The following is a 14,597-nucleotide window of genomic DNA, read 5'->3' on the forward strand; positions in this document are numbered from 1 at the left end:
ACTGCTCTAGACCTTTGTATTTGTATTTGTAAGTTGATTTATATAGCGCGTGTATACCAGCAGGTCTCTTAGCCCTGCTTTGACAGCTAACCTACAGAACCAGCTCCTATATAACTGAATGAACAGTGACCACTATTGAGGGCAGAGTGGCTTTCTTTCAGTCGCTCTTTTTTAAACCTACCCTCTTTAAAACAGCTCTTTTTATGACATTATTGACAGGATGGAAATTTAAGGGCGGTTCAAAGCACAAGAGCACTAAAGAGCTAGTCTCCATTTCCATGCTTAAATCACCGCCTCAGTACCCAATTCTCTGTAGTATGCTCTTTATGACTTTTTGTATGGAATTGGTACATTTCTATTTATCTTGATTTTCCTTAGTCATGCTTTTTCCACCTGCAGTGTACCTATCCCACACACATCATCTTAGTATTATTTTCTTCTGTGCTTCATAAAAAAGTTACAGAAATGTGGCTATGTAGTGGAAATATCAGCGTTGTGATGACTATTTAGTGATGAATTTAAATGTAACGGGCTTGCTAATATTAGTATTACAGGTTGTAGACATTATTTTTACAGAAACCTTTGTCCCAAATCCCCAGGTATACGAGTGAAGATGTCCTAAAAACCTAAATTATATATTTATAAGAGTATGATTATGTTCAAACCAAATTACAATTTAAATAATTTTTGATAGGGAATCAATATACAGCTCCACCTAAAATACTTTCTAAATCTCCTACAGGTTTAAGTGGATCATGCATGCTTCGGCCACTTTGGTTCATCAGTATGTGCTGTACTGATTACACTTTGACTGAAAATATTCATTAATGGGTCCTATTTCAGTTTTTTAACGTTAAGCCATGAAACCTTATTCACCTCCTTAAGCTACACAACAACCACCTTCTCTCTTGTGTGCTATCCCTCTACTCTTCAGTTGGTACTGTGGAATTGACTCTTTCCTTTCAAATGGAACTAGACTTCCACCGATCACCTGAATCTTTTCAAAAACATTCCAAGCTGTTAGGAGAACGCAAGAAGGAAGAGGCAGATCCTCATTTTGGTAGATAAACAAAATAGACACCCGCACTTATCTGCTTAAAGTTGTTGTAGAAAGTATGTGACTGCTATCTGATGGGACAGAAGCAAAACAAAGCAAATTAAACTAACAAAGCTCTGCAGTTCAAACTAAATAAATAGAGCTCTATGCAGATCAGATGTATGTTGAATATGCTCCTGCGTACAATAGAAAGAAGGAAAAAGATTGTAGGATAAGAAATTCAGATTTGGTTTCAACACTCCTTTCTCAATAAAAGTACAAGTTTTTCAAAACTTTTAACCAGAACAAATAGCAACAAGAAAATCTTTAAGTGTCAAAATTCTTAATGAAATACATACATATTAAATGTTTCCAAAGAATCTTTCTGCAGAACATGTAAAAGTAAATCCCAAGATGAAATAGGAATCTGCGCCACTAATCACATCAGAAAACAGCTCTTTAGGGGATATAATGCAAGGGTGTCAAAAGAAGGACCCATTATTGTTCTAATTGGCTGCCCAATGGCTATTCAATGTGGGGAATGGAAATCATAAGGAGAAAATCAACCAGCAAAAACACATAAGAATTGTTCCTCCTCCACAAGAAAGAACCTAAAAGCTCTTACTGAGCCACTAAGAATCACAATGTTCACACTGTCTTACATAATTCTTTAGTGCACTTGGTCATCTGATATATTTGGGCCAAGTACCCCATTGTTGCCACAAGTAAGTCCACCACAGTGGGATTTCTGAGACTTCGTCGGAGGCCCGCCTCCTCTCTTAACCACTCTGTAAACTGGGCCTCCTGGCAAACTACTGGTTGGGGGATGAAGTTCCCTTGGCTGCTGATGGTAATTGCTCCTAAGAACCCTTTTTGTTGCCACAAGTAAGTCCCCCCATAGCAGCATTGCTGAGACCTCATCGGAGGCCGCGCCGCGATTCTCAACAACTCTGCAAACTCACCTCCTGGCCCACTACTGGTTGGGGGATGAAGTCTAGGGGTGAGTGTGTTGGTAAACTCCACTCCACCAACATTGGGGGAGTTTTTGCCAAATTCTGCATTCCGAGCAGAGTGGAAAAACTCTGAAAACACTGCGATCAGAGCAGAGCTAATAGCCCACCCCAAGTTTTCTGCCTTTTTTCTGTCAACTTCTGACCTTTATTTTGCTTCTTTTTGCTTGTTGCTGACATTTATTGTTCCTGTTTCTGTTCATTGTTGACCTGTACTTGGCCTCTTTCTGCTCGGTTCTGATCTCTATTTTGCTTCTTTCTGCTTGTTTCTGACATTTAGCTTGCCTCTTTCTGCCTGTTGCTGACCTTTATTCTGCCTCTTTCTGCTTGTTTCTGTCCTTTATTTTGTCTTTTTCTCATTTTTTCCATCTGGGTCCACAAGGGGAGCCTCAAGGCCACGCGATCCCAGCCAACTCCCTGCCTCCAGTAGGAGCAGGCATTGCTTTCACAAAGTGGAAGCTGCTAAACATTTAGTTCCCTTTCTGTCAGAGCAACCTTTTATCTGTTTCGTTGCCTGCTTGACAGTGGGCAGAGAAACATATGAAAACTCGTCTCTCAGCACATGGAAGCTGTTTCACAGCTATAGCTTGCTGAGATCGGAGTTCGTGTTTGCTCTGACTTGGCGAGAGTAAGAGCAAACAGCTATGTCTCAGGGGTGGGAACCTCGGGTGGTGGTGTCCAGGGCCATTATTGGCTCCTTTGATATGCATGGGCCAGACACAGTGAGGTGGTGGTCCCCTAGGCTGTATATGGCCCTAGAAGGGGGCCATATAGCCCCCTCAGTTTTTCAAACATTTGGCCTCATAGAGGTGGTGGGCCCTGGGATCAGGGGGTGCACATGCCCCCAATCTATCTTTCTTTAATTTCAGGGAGGTTGTTGTCCCCAGGACTTATAAATCCCATGGAAGGGTGTTCAGTGTGCCCCCTCCTTTTTATCAATAAAGCCCCAGTAAGGGGTAGGTCCCCAGGTCTCAAAGAGCCTTAGGAGGGGGGCCCTGTGTGCTCCCTCCTTTATTTAAAAAAATGGCCTGTGCATTTTTTTTATTGCAGCAGATTCGCAACTCTTGTTTTTGCAGCAAACATTTCTGAAAAAAGAGATTCTTTTGCTCTGTCGGGGTTCACAGGAGGACCCCACCACCTAGGGGTCAGAATATTCCTAATTGGCTCAAGACGAGTACCAAGATGGCTGCCGACATTTCCTTGTTTAAGTGGCCACAGACAATCCGAACTCACAATGAGAGCTGTGCTTAGGCTCTGCCCAGGTATCCTTTTTTGCTTTTGCTGAACAGGTTAGCACCGGATAACAAAGTGTGATCTGTGAACCAAAATTTGCCTTACTGCCAAATTTTGTATAATTATATCCAGCGGTTCGGACTGTATTTGTGTTCAAAGTTCCTATGGGAAATCGTATTTTTTGTTGGCCCTCATCCCATGCTTGACGGTTCACCCCCAAACTTTTCATGCACAACAAGACTCACGATGACATTTTTTAGGGAAATTTTGTGAAGATTTTGCCAAATAATAAACACCACTTTATGTGTGTCTAAATATGCATGTGTATATATATATATATATATATATATATATATATATATATATATATCACCTCCAACTCGTGACACTTTCCCTCTGCTTTATGCAGAAATGACGAGCGCAGACCATCAATGGTGCAATGTTCTTTATTTCAGCAGTTTGTCTTGACGCGTTTCGCCGGTTCAGGCGGCCTTGATCACAACGATATATATATGTGTGTGTTAAACATAAGTAGAACATCAATAATTTATACATTATTTAAAAATATTTATGAAAATATTTAACATTTACTACTTTGATCTCTATTTATATTAACAAATCATTATTTTGTCTATTTATGGATGATATTAGTGTCAAACATTTTTTTGCTGATATTTTTGTACGTACCACTGAATGTATAAGATCACGATTTTATGGTGAACAATAGTTTTTTTCTCACATTTTTGACAACGATCGGCCATATTATCAAGGAACGGCGATAACATTATCGCCGCTTTAGTGGCAGAAAACTGCCGCTAAAGCGGCAATAATGGGCTTGATAATATGCCCTTGTGAATTCCCATAGAAGTCCAGGTTCTGGTATGAACCTGGGCTTCAATGGGAATTCACAAGGTCATATTATCAAGCCCATTTTCGCCGCTTTAGCTGCAGTTTCCTGCCGCAAAAGCGGCGATAATATTATCGCCCTTCCTTGATAATATGGCATGATGTTCTATAGTTTCAGAGATCTGTTAGTGGTGAATATCTGCATTGACCCTCCCCTGGAATCTGGAATTCCTCAATCTGGATTTTCAGGTGGAATGCCAGTCAGCAATGATGGATCCAAACAGTTTTTTCTGTTTCCAAGGGCTCTGTCCTATAATTGCAGAAATTCTAGGTGGAGATGCTGACCAATATCAGAATCTTTCAATAGAATTCCTCCCAACTCATAATTTTGCAGATGGGGCATCCATCACTTTTTGCTGGATGTCCTACATCCACCAAATTCTCAGTCATCACCTTAGTTTACTAGACAAAAGTCTGAGTTTCATCTGAGACATCCGATAACCAACATCTGAAAGAAAGAAAGCAAGGGGCATATTATCAAGGATGGCGTTAAAATTATCGCTGCTTTAGCGGCAGAAAACTGCCACTAAAGCGGCGATAATGGGCTTGATAATATGCCACAGAGAATTCCAATAGAAGCCCATGTTGACACCAGAACATGGGCTTCTATGGGAATTCTCAAGGGCATATTATCAATTTTAACGCCGTTTCTTGATAATAAGCCCCCAAGTTGTAGTGTTTGGCCAAGTGCACCCGACCACTGCCACGGGGGTCCCTGGCCATAGTGAAAGTAATTCCCCCCTGAGCGTGCCTACCGTGGACGTGCCTGACGTCCACACGGGAGGCACGTGATGTGTAAGAATAAATAGCCCGGAGTGCTGGGCATGGGAAGCAGTGTTCTAGCCACCACTCAGGAACACGTGTGGCGTAATAACTTATTCCTAGGCCCCAGGCTACAACGCTACACTGGCGACGAGGTGGTCTAGCCACCCCATCGCGTGCATTGCCGCCTCTCGCTCTTGCCCAAGGAGCGGATCGATTCCCCTCCTCGTGAGGCCGTGCACCGCCCCCTGTGTGGCCCCAGCCGGCTCCAGGCAGCCTACCCCGTGCCCAGTCATGCTGTGTGCATTTCCCCGCCTGGCCAGGCCCACCGCTGCCCCCTTGGCCTCCAGCGACCGCCTCCTGCCTGTCCGGGAAGCTTCTGTGCCTGCGGAGCCTGCACCCCCGGAACAACGCGACCCGCCTGCCATTTCTCACGCATCTCGCGTGCAACGCGTCGTCCGGACTTGCCGTTTCTCACGCATCTCGCGTGAGATGCGAATCTAGCCATTCTGAGGCCCTGGGTCACCCCTCCTGCTTCCCTGGATGCCCCTGGACACCGAGGCGGCCCCTCAGGACCAGCGCACGACGCCTGGAAGAATAGTGCACCGCCCCCAGGAGAGTGAAGGTGAGCCCGCCCCTGCTGCTGCGCCCATCCCCAATGCCCATGGCCAACGTACCCCCTTTGGAGCCATTTGCTGTCACCGGCACCCCCCCATCGCAGGCGGCACGGTGGAAGAAGTGGGTGGAACGGCTCGAGAACTACTTTGTGGTGGCAGAGATCGCGGCTGAGCGGCGGCGCGCCATGCTTCTACACTTAGGCGGAGAAGCCATCCATGACATATCGAAGGACGTAACGGAGGCTGGCCCGCCCAGGACATATGACACGCTGCGCGATGCCATCACAGCGTGCTCCAGGCAGCCTACCCCGTGCCCAGCCGTGCTGTGTGCATTTCCCCGCCTGGCCAGGCCCACCGCTGCCCCCTTGGCCTCCAGCGACCGCCTCCTGCCTGTCCGGGAAGCTTCTGTGCCTGCGGAGCCTGCACCCCCGGAACAACGCGACCCGCCTGCCATTTCTCACGCATCTCGCGTGCAACGCGTCGTCCGGACTTGCCGTTTCTCACGCATCTCGCGTGAGATGCGAATCTAGCCATTCTGAGGCCCTGGGTCACCCCTCCTGCTTCCCTGGATGCCCCTGGACACCGAGGCGGCCCCTCAGGACCAGCGCACGACGCCTGGAAGAATAGTGCACCGCCCCCAGGAGAGTGAAGGTGAGCCCGCCCCTGCTGCTGCGCCCATCCCCAATGCCCATGGCCAACGTACCCCCTTTGGAGCCATTTGCTGTCACCGGCACCCCCCCATCGCAGGCGGCACGGTGGAAGAAGTGGGTGTAACGGCTCGAGAACTACTTTGTGGTGGCAGAGATCGCGGCTGAGCGGCGGCGCGCCATGCTTCTACACTTAGGCGGAGAAGCCATCCATGACATATCGAAGGACGTAACGGAGGCTGGCCCGCCCAGGACATATGACACGCTGCGCGATGCCATCACAGCGTACTTTGAACCTTTCGCTAGCACCGACGATGAGAGATTCCTACTCTGCCAAGCCCGCCAACTCCCGGAGGAGTCAGTAGACGTCTTTTACGCAAGACTAAAGAAGCTAGCCAGCACGTGCACCCTGCCCGACGTGGACGACGAAATCCGCGCCCAATTCATCCAGGGCTGTACGTCGTCGAAGTTGCCCGAGAGGGTGTTGGAAGCGGACAACATGCCCATGCGCGACATCCTCGTACTCGGGCGGTCAAAGGAGTTGTCTAAAGCCAGCACATGAAGCCAAAGCCGGTGGTCGCAATCAAGACAGAGCCAGTGTGCGCCCTCAGGACCGACGCCGCCGAGAATCACACGAAACAATCCCGGTGGAGAAACCCAAGACCGGCGCAAGCCCCTCCCGGCCGCGCCTGCGCGTGGTTTGGCGGCGCGACACCCCACAGAGGAGCGTGCCCGGCACAAGGCAAAGTATGTAGCGCGTGTGGAAAGGCCAACCATTTCGCGAGTGTATGTCTGTCGGCACCCAAGTAGAAACAGAGTGGCCCACCCAGGAGGGTAAGACAGGTAGAGCCGCTACCCTGTACATCCACCAGCAGCGACACGGATGACGATGAAGCGGACGTGGCCTCCGTACATGTCGTGAGAGTGCTCCACACGTTGGTGGCTACACCATCCGCAGAACCCATGTGCACAGTCAACGTGCGAGACCAAGCAGTGGCGGCCTTGATCGACACAGGCGCATCAATGAACCTGATGGCTGCCAGCGTACACCGGACGCTAGAAAATGCCCCGGCACTACATCCCACGAGGGTACAAGTATACGCCTACGGCACCAGTCGCCCACTCCGCCTGTGAGGGATGTTCCGAACAGATCTGTCCCACGACACCACTCGCCTGCAAACCAAGATCTATGTGTCGCAAGAGGTATCGGGATTCTTGCTTGGTTACCGAACAGCCCAAGATCTCGGGCTGATCCATTTCGCGCTCACAGTCTAAGCCCACAGCCACGACCATCTGGTTCAAAAACACACATCTCTGTTCGAAGGGATCGGCTGTTTGAAGGGACCCGCCATCCACCTCCACATAGACAAGTCGGTCTCCCCGGTAGCCCTCCGTCACCGACGCATTGCGTTACACCTACGACCCAAAGTTGAAGCAGAGCTGAGGGTACTCGAGCGGGCTGGAATCATTGAGAGGGTAAGCGGGCCCACCCCGTGGGTGTCACCCATCGTAGTGGCCAAGAAGCCGAAACAGCCGGACGCCGTGCGAATCTGCGTGGATATGCGCATTCCCAACCTCGCTATCAAGCGCGAGCGCCACCTGACGCCAACCATAGACGAAATAGTCGGAGAGCTGTCTGGCTCGAGGTGGTTCTCCAAGATGGACCTGAGGTCGGGATACCACCAAATTCCCCTGCACCCGGATTTGCGCCCAATTACCACTTTCTCCACGCATGTGAGCCTCTGGCGCTACACCCGGCTCAACTTTGGAATATCGAGTGCGGCGGAGGTGTTTCAAAACATCATTCAGAACGTACTACAAGGGCTCGAGGGAGTTTTAAATGTCAGTGATGACATTCTGGTTCACGCACCAACCTTGGACGAGCACATCCAACGCCTCCAGGCAGTGTTCACCCGGCTTCAAGAGCAAGGGCTGACCCTCCACCGAGAAAAATGCGATTTCCTACGCAAGGACATCAGTTTTTTCGGCTACCGGTTTTCAGACCAAGGAATTGGCCCGGACCCAGAAAAGGTCAAGGATATTCACGCGGCCCCCGCCCCCACGTCGGTGACAGCAGTCCGCAGCTTCCTCGGGATGGTCACCTACTGCGGGAGGTTCATCAAGAATCTGTCTGACCTCACCGGCCCCCTCCGGGACCTCACAAAGGCGGCTGCCACCTGGGAGTGGGGTCCGGCACAGCAAGAGGCATTCCAGAGGACAAAAGCGGCACTATCGGCCGACACAACCTTTGCCTATTTCGATCCCCGCAACGAATCACAACGTGTGGTGGACGCCAGCCCGACAGGCCTGGGGGCCGTGCTAACCCAACAACAAGCATGCGGAGAATGGGCCCCCATCACATACGCGAGCAGAACCCTCACACCGACAGAACAGCGGTACTCGCAGATAGAACGAGAGGCCATCGCCATCCTGTGGAGGTGCTGGCATTTCCACATTTACCTGTATGGGCACCCTTTTGTAGTCATCACAGACCACAAACCTCTAGTCCCGCTGTTCCAAGGTTCCTCCACGCGCCCCCCTCCTCGGATCGAAAAATGGGTGCTCCAACACCAGCAATTCCAGCTCACGGTGGAGTATCGGCCGGGCACCCGGAACCCTGCCGACTTTTTGTCGAAGCACGCACGCCCTGCCACTGACTCGGAAGCCGCAGAAGCCACGGAGGAATACGTCAGGATGATCGTGGAGAGGTCACGGCCGCTACCGATCTCTTTGGAGGAAGTGGCGCGAGCCACCAAAGATGACGACTGCCTACAGATTGCCATCCAAGCCGTCACGTCGGGCAACTGGAAGGCCCTCCAAAGCCCATCGTCGTTCCGCACACCGGATGCCCAAGCGACGCTTAAGGCCCTCCATCAAGTCCGGAACGAACTGTCCGTGTCTCCGGAAGGATGCCTCCTGAGAGGGCCCCGTCTGGTGCTACCTCACTGCCTCACCCAACAGGCGGCCCTCCTGGCGTATGGCACGCACCAAGGCATTGTGAAGTCGAAGAACCGCCTTGGGAGCAAGCTCTGGTTCCCTGGCCTCGACAAGATGGTGGAGACAATCGTCCAGCGATGTCCAGTGTGCTTAGCGACCAGCCTACCCAACCCTCCAGCGCCAATAATCACCGAAGAAGGACCAACGTCTCCATGGGTGCGAGCCAGCGCAGACTTCGGCAGTCTCCCCGGGGGAAAGTACATGCTGGTGGTGGTGGACGATTTCTCGCGATACCCCAAAGTGGAGTTCCTGTCCTCGACAGCCGCATCTGAAGTAATTCCCAAGTTGGAAAAGATAATCGCCACCCACGGCCTCCTTGGGGAGCTGCGCACGGACAATGTTCCCTCGTTCAATGGCACCGAGCTAGCAGAATACCTGCAGTCCCACAGTATTAAGCACAAACTCAGAACCCCGAGGTGGCCTCAAGCTAACGGTGAAGTCGCGAGACTAATGAGAACTCTAAACAAAACCATTCAGATCGCACTGGCAGACGGCCAGGGCATAGAGTTAGCCCTCTATCAGTTTCTACGGGAGTACAGGTTGACACCCCACTGCACCACGGGGGTTTCTCCAAGCCGCCTCTGCTTTGGCAGGACAGTCACCGATACTATCCCACACCATCCCAGGTGGGCGTCAGCGCCGACCCCGCCTAACCGGTCCATGGAACACAGGACAAAAACCAATCGCAAAGCATCCCAGAAGAGGAGAGCTGCCGACAGCCCCATCCAAGTGGGTGACCGAGTGCTTGTGAAAGACCGCCACCCAGGGGGAAAGTTCCGCCTGCCCTTCGAGCTAGACCCCTGGACGGTCACGAGAGTCAGCGGAACACTGATCACGGCGGTCAGGAATGGAGAAGAGGTCACAAGGAATGTGTCATTCTTTAAGAGAGTCTCAGGTGAAGGAGAGGAAGGGTTTCCCGAGCGAGAAGACTACCGGCCAGTGGCACCCTCGGGTCCCAGAGAGGACACGGAAGAGGAGACAGCCGCGGCAGGAGAGACTCCCCGCAGAACCAAAGACGCGGAGAGTGCCTCGACCACACCAACCCAAGGAGATCGGGAATTGCAAGGGACACCGAGCCGCCCCAGCGTGGCGGGTACAGACTGTTCTGAGGACATGTTTCCAACCCCTCCAGAAGGGCGCAGCCAGAGCAGGTACCACCTACGCCCATGCCCGCAGCCATCCCAGAGGTACCGAGACTTTGTGGCCCGCTGTCAACTCCCGAAGTGGGAGTGAGCTGCACCAAGACCAAGTAAGACTGTTCTTTTTTGCTTGGTCAGGAAATCTGCAGAGACTGAGTTTGAGACTGTAAGAACGTTTGTCGCTAAGCCTAATGTTTGTTTAGTTTTTGCATTTGTGGGTAAAGGAGGAATGTAGTGTTTGGCCAAGTGGACCCTACCACTGCCACAGGGGTCCCTGGCCATAGTGAAAGTTATTCCCCCCCCTGAGCGTGCCCACCGTGGACGTGCCTGACGTCCACACGGGAGGCACGTGATGTGTAAGAATAAATAGCCTGGAGAGCTGGGCATGGGAAGCAGTGTTCTAGCCACCACTCAACAACACATGTGGCGTAATAACTTATTCCTAGGCCCCAGGCTACAACGCTACACAAGTGAGTCTAAGCTCAGAATACTATCAATCCTTAAATACAGATCTGTATTTTATGTATGTTGATGATGCGCTATATGTGATTTTGTGAATGGCTCAGCAAAAAGATTGAAATGTAAGTTAAATAGAACTGAAGCTGAAACAGGCAGATCATTTCAAACTTGTGTCCTCACTCTGCAATAAGTCATCGTTTTCCATGTATGCCCTTTCATCCAAAAGCGTTTTGAATGCTGTGAAATTTAAGCATTTGCTTGCAACACACAAATACAAAATGTATATGTCCAGGAATGCATAGTGCTATAAACTTTAAGCAAGGAATGGGTGAAAATGTTGCAAAAGCTATGAGGTTACATATAACTGCTGTATTTCTTTCTGAGCCGAATGGCCCCTCTGCCCGTCCCCGCTTTCCACTGCTTATCCTTCCCAAATCCCTTTTGTTTGTACCACGAGGGAGCAGCGGGGTGTGGTGTAAGGTGAGCTGAAGCGGACTTCAGGAAGAGCTGCAGCCTTCTCTTGGAGTGCGTCAGGATTTCTTTGGGTTCAGGAAAACTATCCCTGTTGTCCAGAATAAGGAGAAGAATATTTCTATCACATAATACTGCTTGTGGCATTCAAAAAACGTTTATGGTGACTGCATACTTGAATCCGCCGAAGCTTCTAAGGGGTGAACATCCCTGCAAGAAGAACCATTCTTCTCTCTAGCGAGTAGTGACATGGCGTTCTTATTACAGGGGCACTCTGACGTCAAATCTCGCCTACAGTGACCAAATAGTTTACAGCAGTTGATAATATTATTGGGTGAGAGTGGCTAGGAGGTTCTAGCCTGGCTCATTGAGTCAGTTATGCCTGCTTGCTGCTTGGCTGGGACATGCGAGGCAGAAGTAAGATGCGAGTTGGAGCTACAGCACAGAATAGCATGCCGGCATCTACTTCCTGTCTTATTACAACATGGTAAGGACACTCAGAAGGTAATGCAATTGTAATGGCTTGTGTCACCTATGGGAACAGATCAACCATGTGCAAATTGCATAAAATACACTCCCTTTATAAACGACCTCCCTATTAGCGTCTGATATTTTCAACACTTATCCATGAAGCTCCATTTTCTTAGTCACCTCCTGATCTCATCATCACTCAAGGAGACTCGTTCAAATCTCTAGTGTGACATGATAGAGTCATAGAAGACCTTGAGACTACAAAGAAAACATGTATCTAAGCTTTTAATTTCTTTGCTACATAAATGGCGTATGTTACTGCTATTAAACTTTTCGTTTCTTTCCAGCCCTAGCTACAAGCAGTAATGAATGCGATGGTTCTTCAGGAGTAGACATTGAAGCTGAGATGTCGAAGTAAGTAAAATTTCTGTTCACAGAAGTTGCAACACTCTATGTGTGCGTTTCAAACTAAGGCCTACTTTTTTTATTGAGATTTCATTCACATAGGTAGATAACCAAGGTGAGAAATTTGGCACTTATTTAAAAGTCATGTTGAAATGTTGCGCCTATAATTAATCTGTACTAATGAGCTTTCATTTGCTTTTTTCTTACTCTTCCAGTAAGCAATTTGCGAGGTGCTATTTTGCATGTACAACAGTGTGTTTAACACTGTTTGCAATTCCCAATGGGGTCGCAAATTGCGGGGCTCATGAATATTAATGAGCCTCTCGCAATTTACGAGCCCATTGGGAATGACAGGCCCTCCCAGGGATGGTGGCCAGCTGGGCTCAGCAGACCACCATGTCTAGGACTGCTTTTTTAATAAAATTTAATAGATCTCATAATTCTAAGTATTTCAATGGGGCCAGTAACTGCTGTTATCGGACCCAACAGGATTAAATGAGCACTCAGAATGAGGGCTTAATGCCACTTATTTTATTAGTCTCAGAAGTATGATGAAAAATTTCGGCTCTTGATAATATCACACCTACCCTAAAATATCAGATGGACATTTGTTTTAGGAGAGAACCTGTGGAAATGATCAGCAGAAACAATGGGGCACATATGCATTTTGGAGTACAGGCAGTAGTACTCATAAAGTACTCGTTTATGTACACTTACATGCCTTTCTGAATTGACCCCAAAACATTGAAATAGCAATACAATGGGAATACCCTGAATATATTATATGAATAAGTATAACTAGGAAGGACCATGCAATTTTTTCTAATACTTTCCCCAATTTGTGCTCAACTAAACTTCAAATAGCAAATATGATCCCTTCTATTCATGGGATTTATCAACTATAATTATATTTGTTTGTTTGTTTGTAGGATTGCAATTAATAAATTGTATTGTTTAATAGTTTTACTCTCTTTTGTTTGGAGTTTGGAATTTAAAATTGTTATAAATATTAACTAAAAATCAAAATCCAATCAATGTTTATTGTCTCAGTTAATTAAAACTGTAACAATTGTCCCCTATGTAAAAAGGTTCGACAATAAAATATTTGCTATTTTCCTTAAAACCACAAAAACCTTTTGTTATCAATTAATAATATTCAAGTATGTACAAGAATATGTAGTAAACAATTAATGGGTCCTAAGCATTAGTTAGTCCATGTTCCACCGTAAAATTAAAAAGGATACATTACGGACATAATTCTAAATTGACCGACAATCTCTCTCAAGTTCCTGCCAACCTTTTTTCTGGATTACTGCGCAATGGCTAGATGTTCTGTTTTTAATGCCTGCTCATGTGAGGTAAGGAACTTTATTAGTTTACAGTTCATTAAGGTGTCAGTCGGATCCAACCCAGCTATAATAGCAGATTTGCAGGTCCTCATTCTTCCGGTGTTCATTGCATTCCTTAATCAAGTGACTCGTGCTTTTAAAAGTTTGGGAAATACACAGACTAAGTGGATGAAATCTAATTTGTCGCTGCCGCATAGTCTGCATTCTTTCGGCCCTTTGTGGACCCATGTTGGCTGGTCCGCGATGGAAGGTAGTTTGCCGAAGTGCAGGGCCATCAGTTGTTGCTTTCAATAGACCAAGCTAGTGATGTTTAGGTATGGAGCTGGGACGAGGATCTTATAATTGTTGATTACCATCCAAGCATGCTTCCTCTTGCTGAAGATGTTTTTGTCCATTAGCAAAGAGTGGAATTTAGCAGTTTTGTTTATGGCTTGTTTGGAGGATGGGTAGGACAGGTTGGTGTTCCAGAGCTCACCTGCACAAGTTGCCAATAAAGCTTTTTGTAGATATTGGTTGTAGGGAGATTGTTTTTCCTTTTCTTGTTCCGCCCACAGAGCTTTGTTCAATTCTGAATCTGCTATGTTTTGTTTCAGTCTGTACCATTGCTTAATGGTTGCATACATCCTCCCTAGTGTTTCGTTAGCTACCCCAAATTCTAGTCTCACCTGGGCTGGAGATGCAGATTGGTGAATCTGAAAGACCCTTTTATATGTTGAAACTTGCAATTTGTTTAGAAGGTCGAATTCTTTCCCATGAAGCGCAATACTGCCATATGTTAACGTTGGTAGCATTTTGGCCATTACTACTGCTAACAAGGATTTGTACGATGGCCCCTTCAGTTTTTTTTGCTAGGGTCCTGAAGGCAAACAATATGGCATTTGTTCACTGCTGCATATATGCTTTTTGCTCTTGATGGTTCAGCCTGTTGTCTATATAAAAACCCAGGTACTTATAGTTAGAGACTTCCTCTAGCTGGTTGCCCTCTAGTTGTAAATTCTGTTTGGCCGTTGGGTAGCTGCAAATTAGCATTGTCTTGCTTTTCAATGTAGGCTCATCAGGACTATGTCGTCTGCATATGATAGGTGCAATAATGTA

At 48.0% G+C, this 14,597-nt stretch overlaps 1 protein-coding gene across 1 annotated transcript in view; it reads left to right on the forward strand.

Moving 5' to 3' along the window:
* ABCB5 (ATP binding cassette subfamily B member 5) overlaps nt 1-14,597 on the forward strand; it is an 837,677-nt gene that overhangs the window by 277,945 nt on the left and 545,135 nt on the right. Inside the window, exon 6 of the mRNA XM_085630938.1 lies at nt 12,096-12,162. Within this exon, the coding sequence (XP_085487064.1) occupies nt 12,096-12,162 (67 nt within the window). The remainder of the gene's footprint in view (nt 1-12,095; nt 12,163-14,597) is intronic.

The sequence above is a fragment of the Triturus cristatus genome, chromosome 10 (genome assembly GCF_964204655.1).
Source record: "Triturus cristatus chromosome 10, aTriCri1.1, whole genome shotgun sequence".
NCBI classification, from domain to species: Eukaryota; Metazoa; Chordata; class Amphibia; order Caudata; family Salamandridae; genus Triturus; species Triturus cristatus.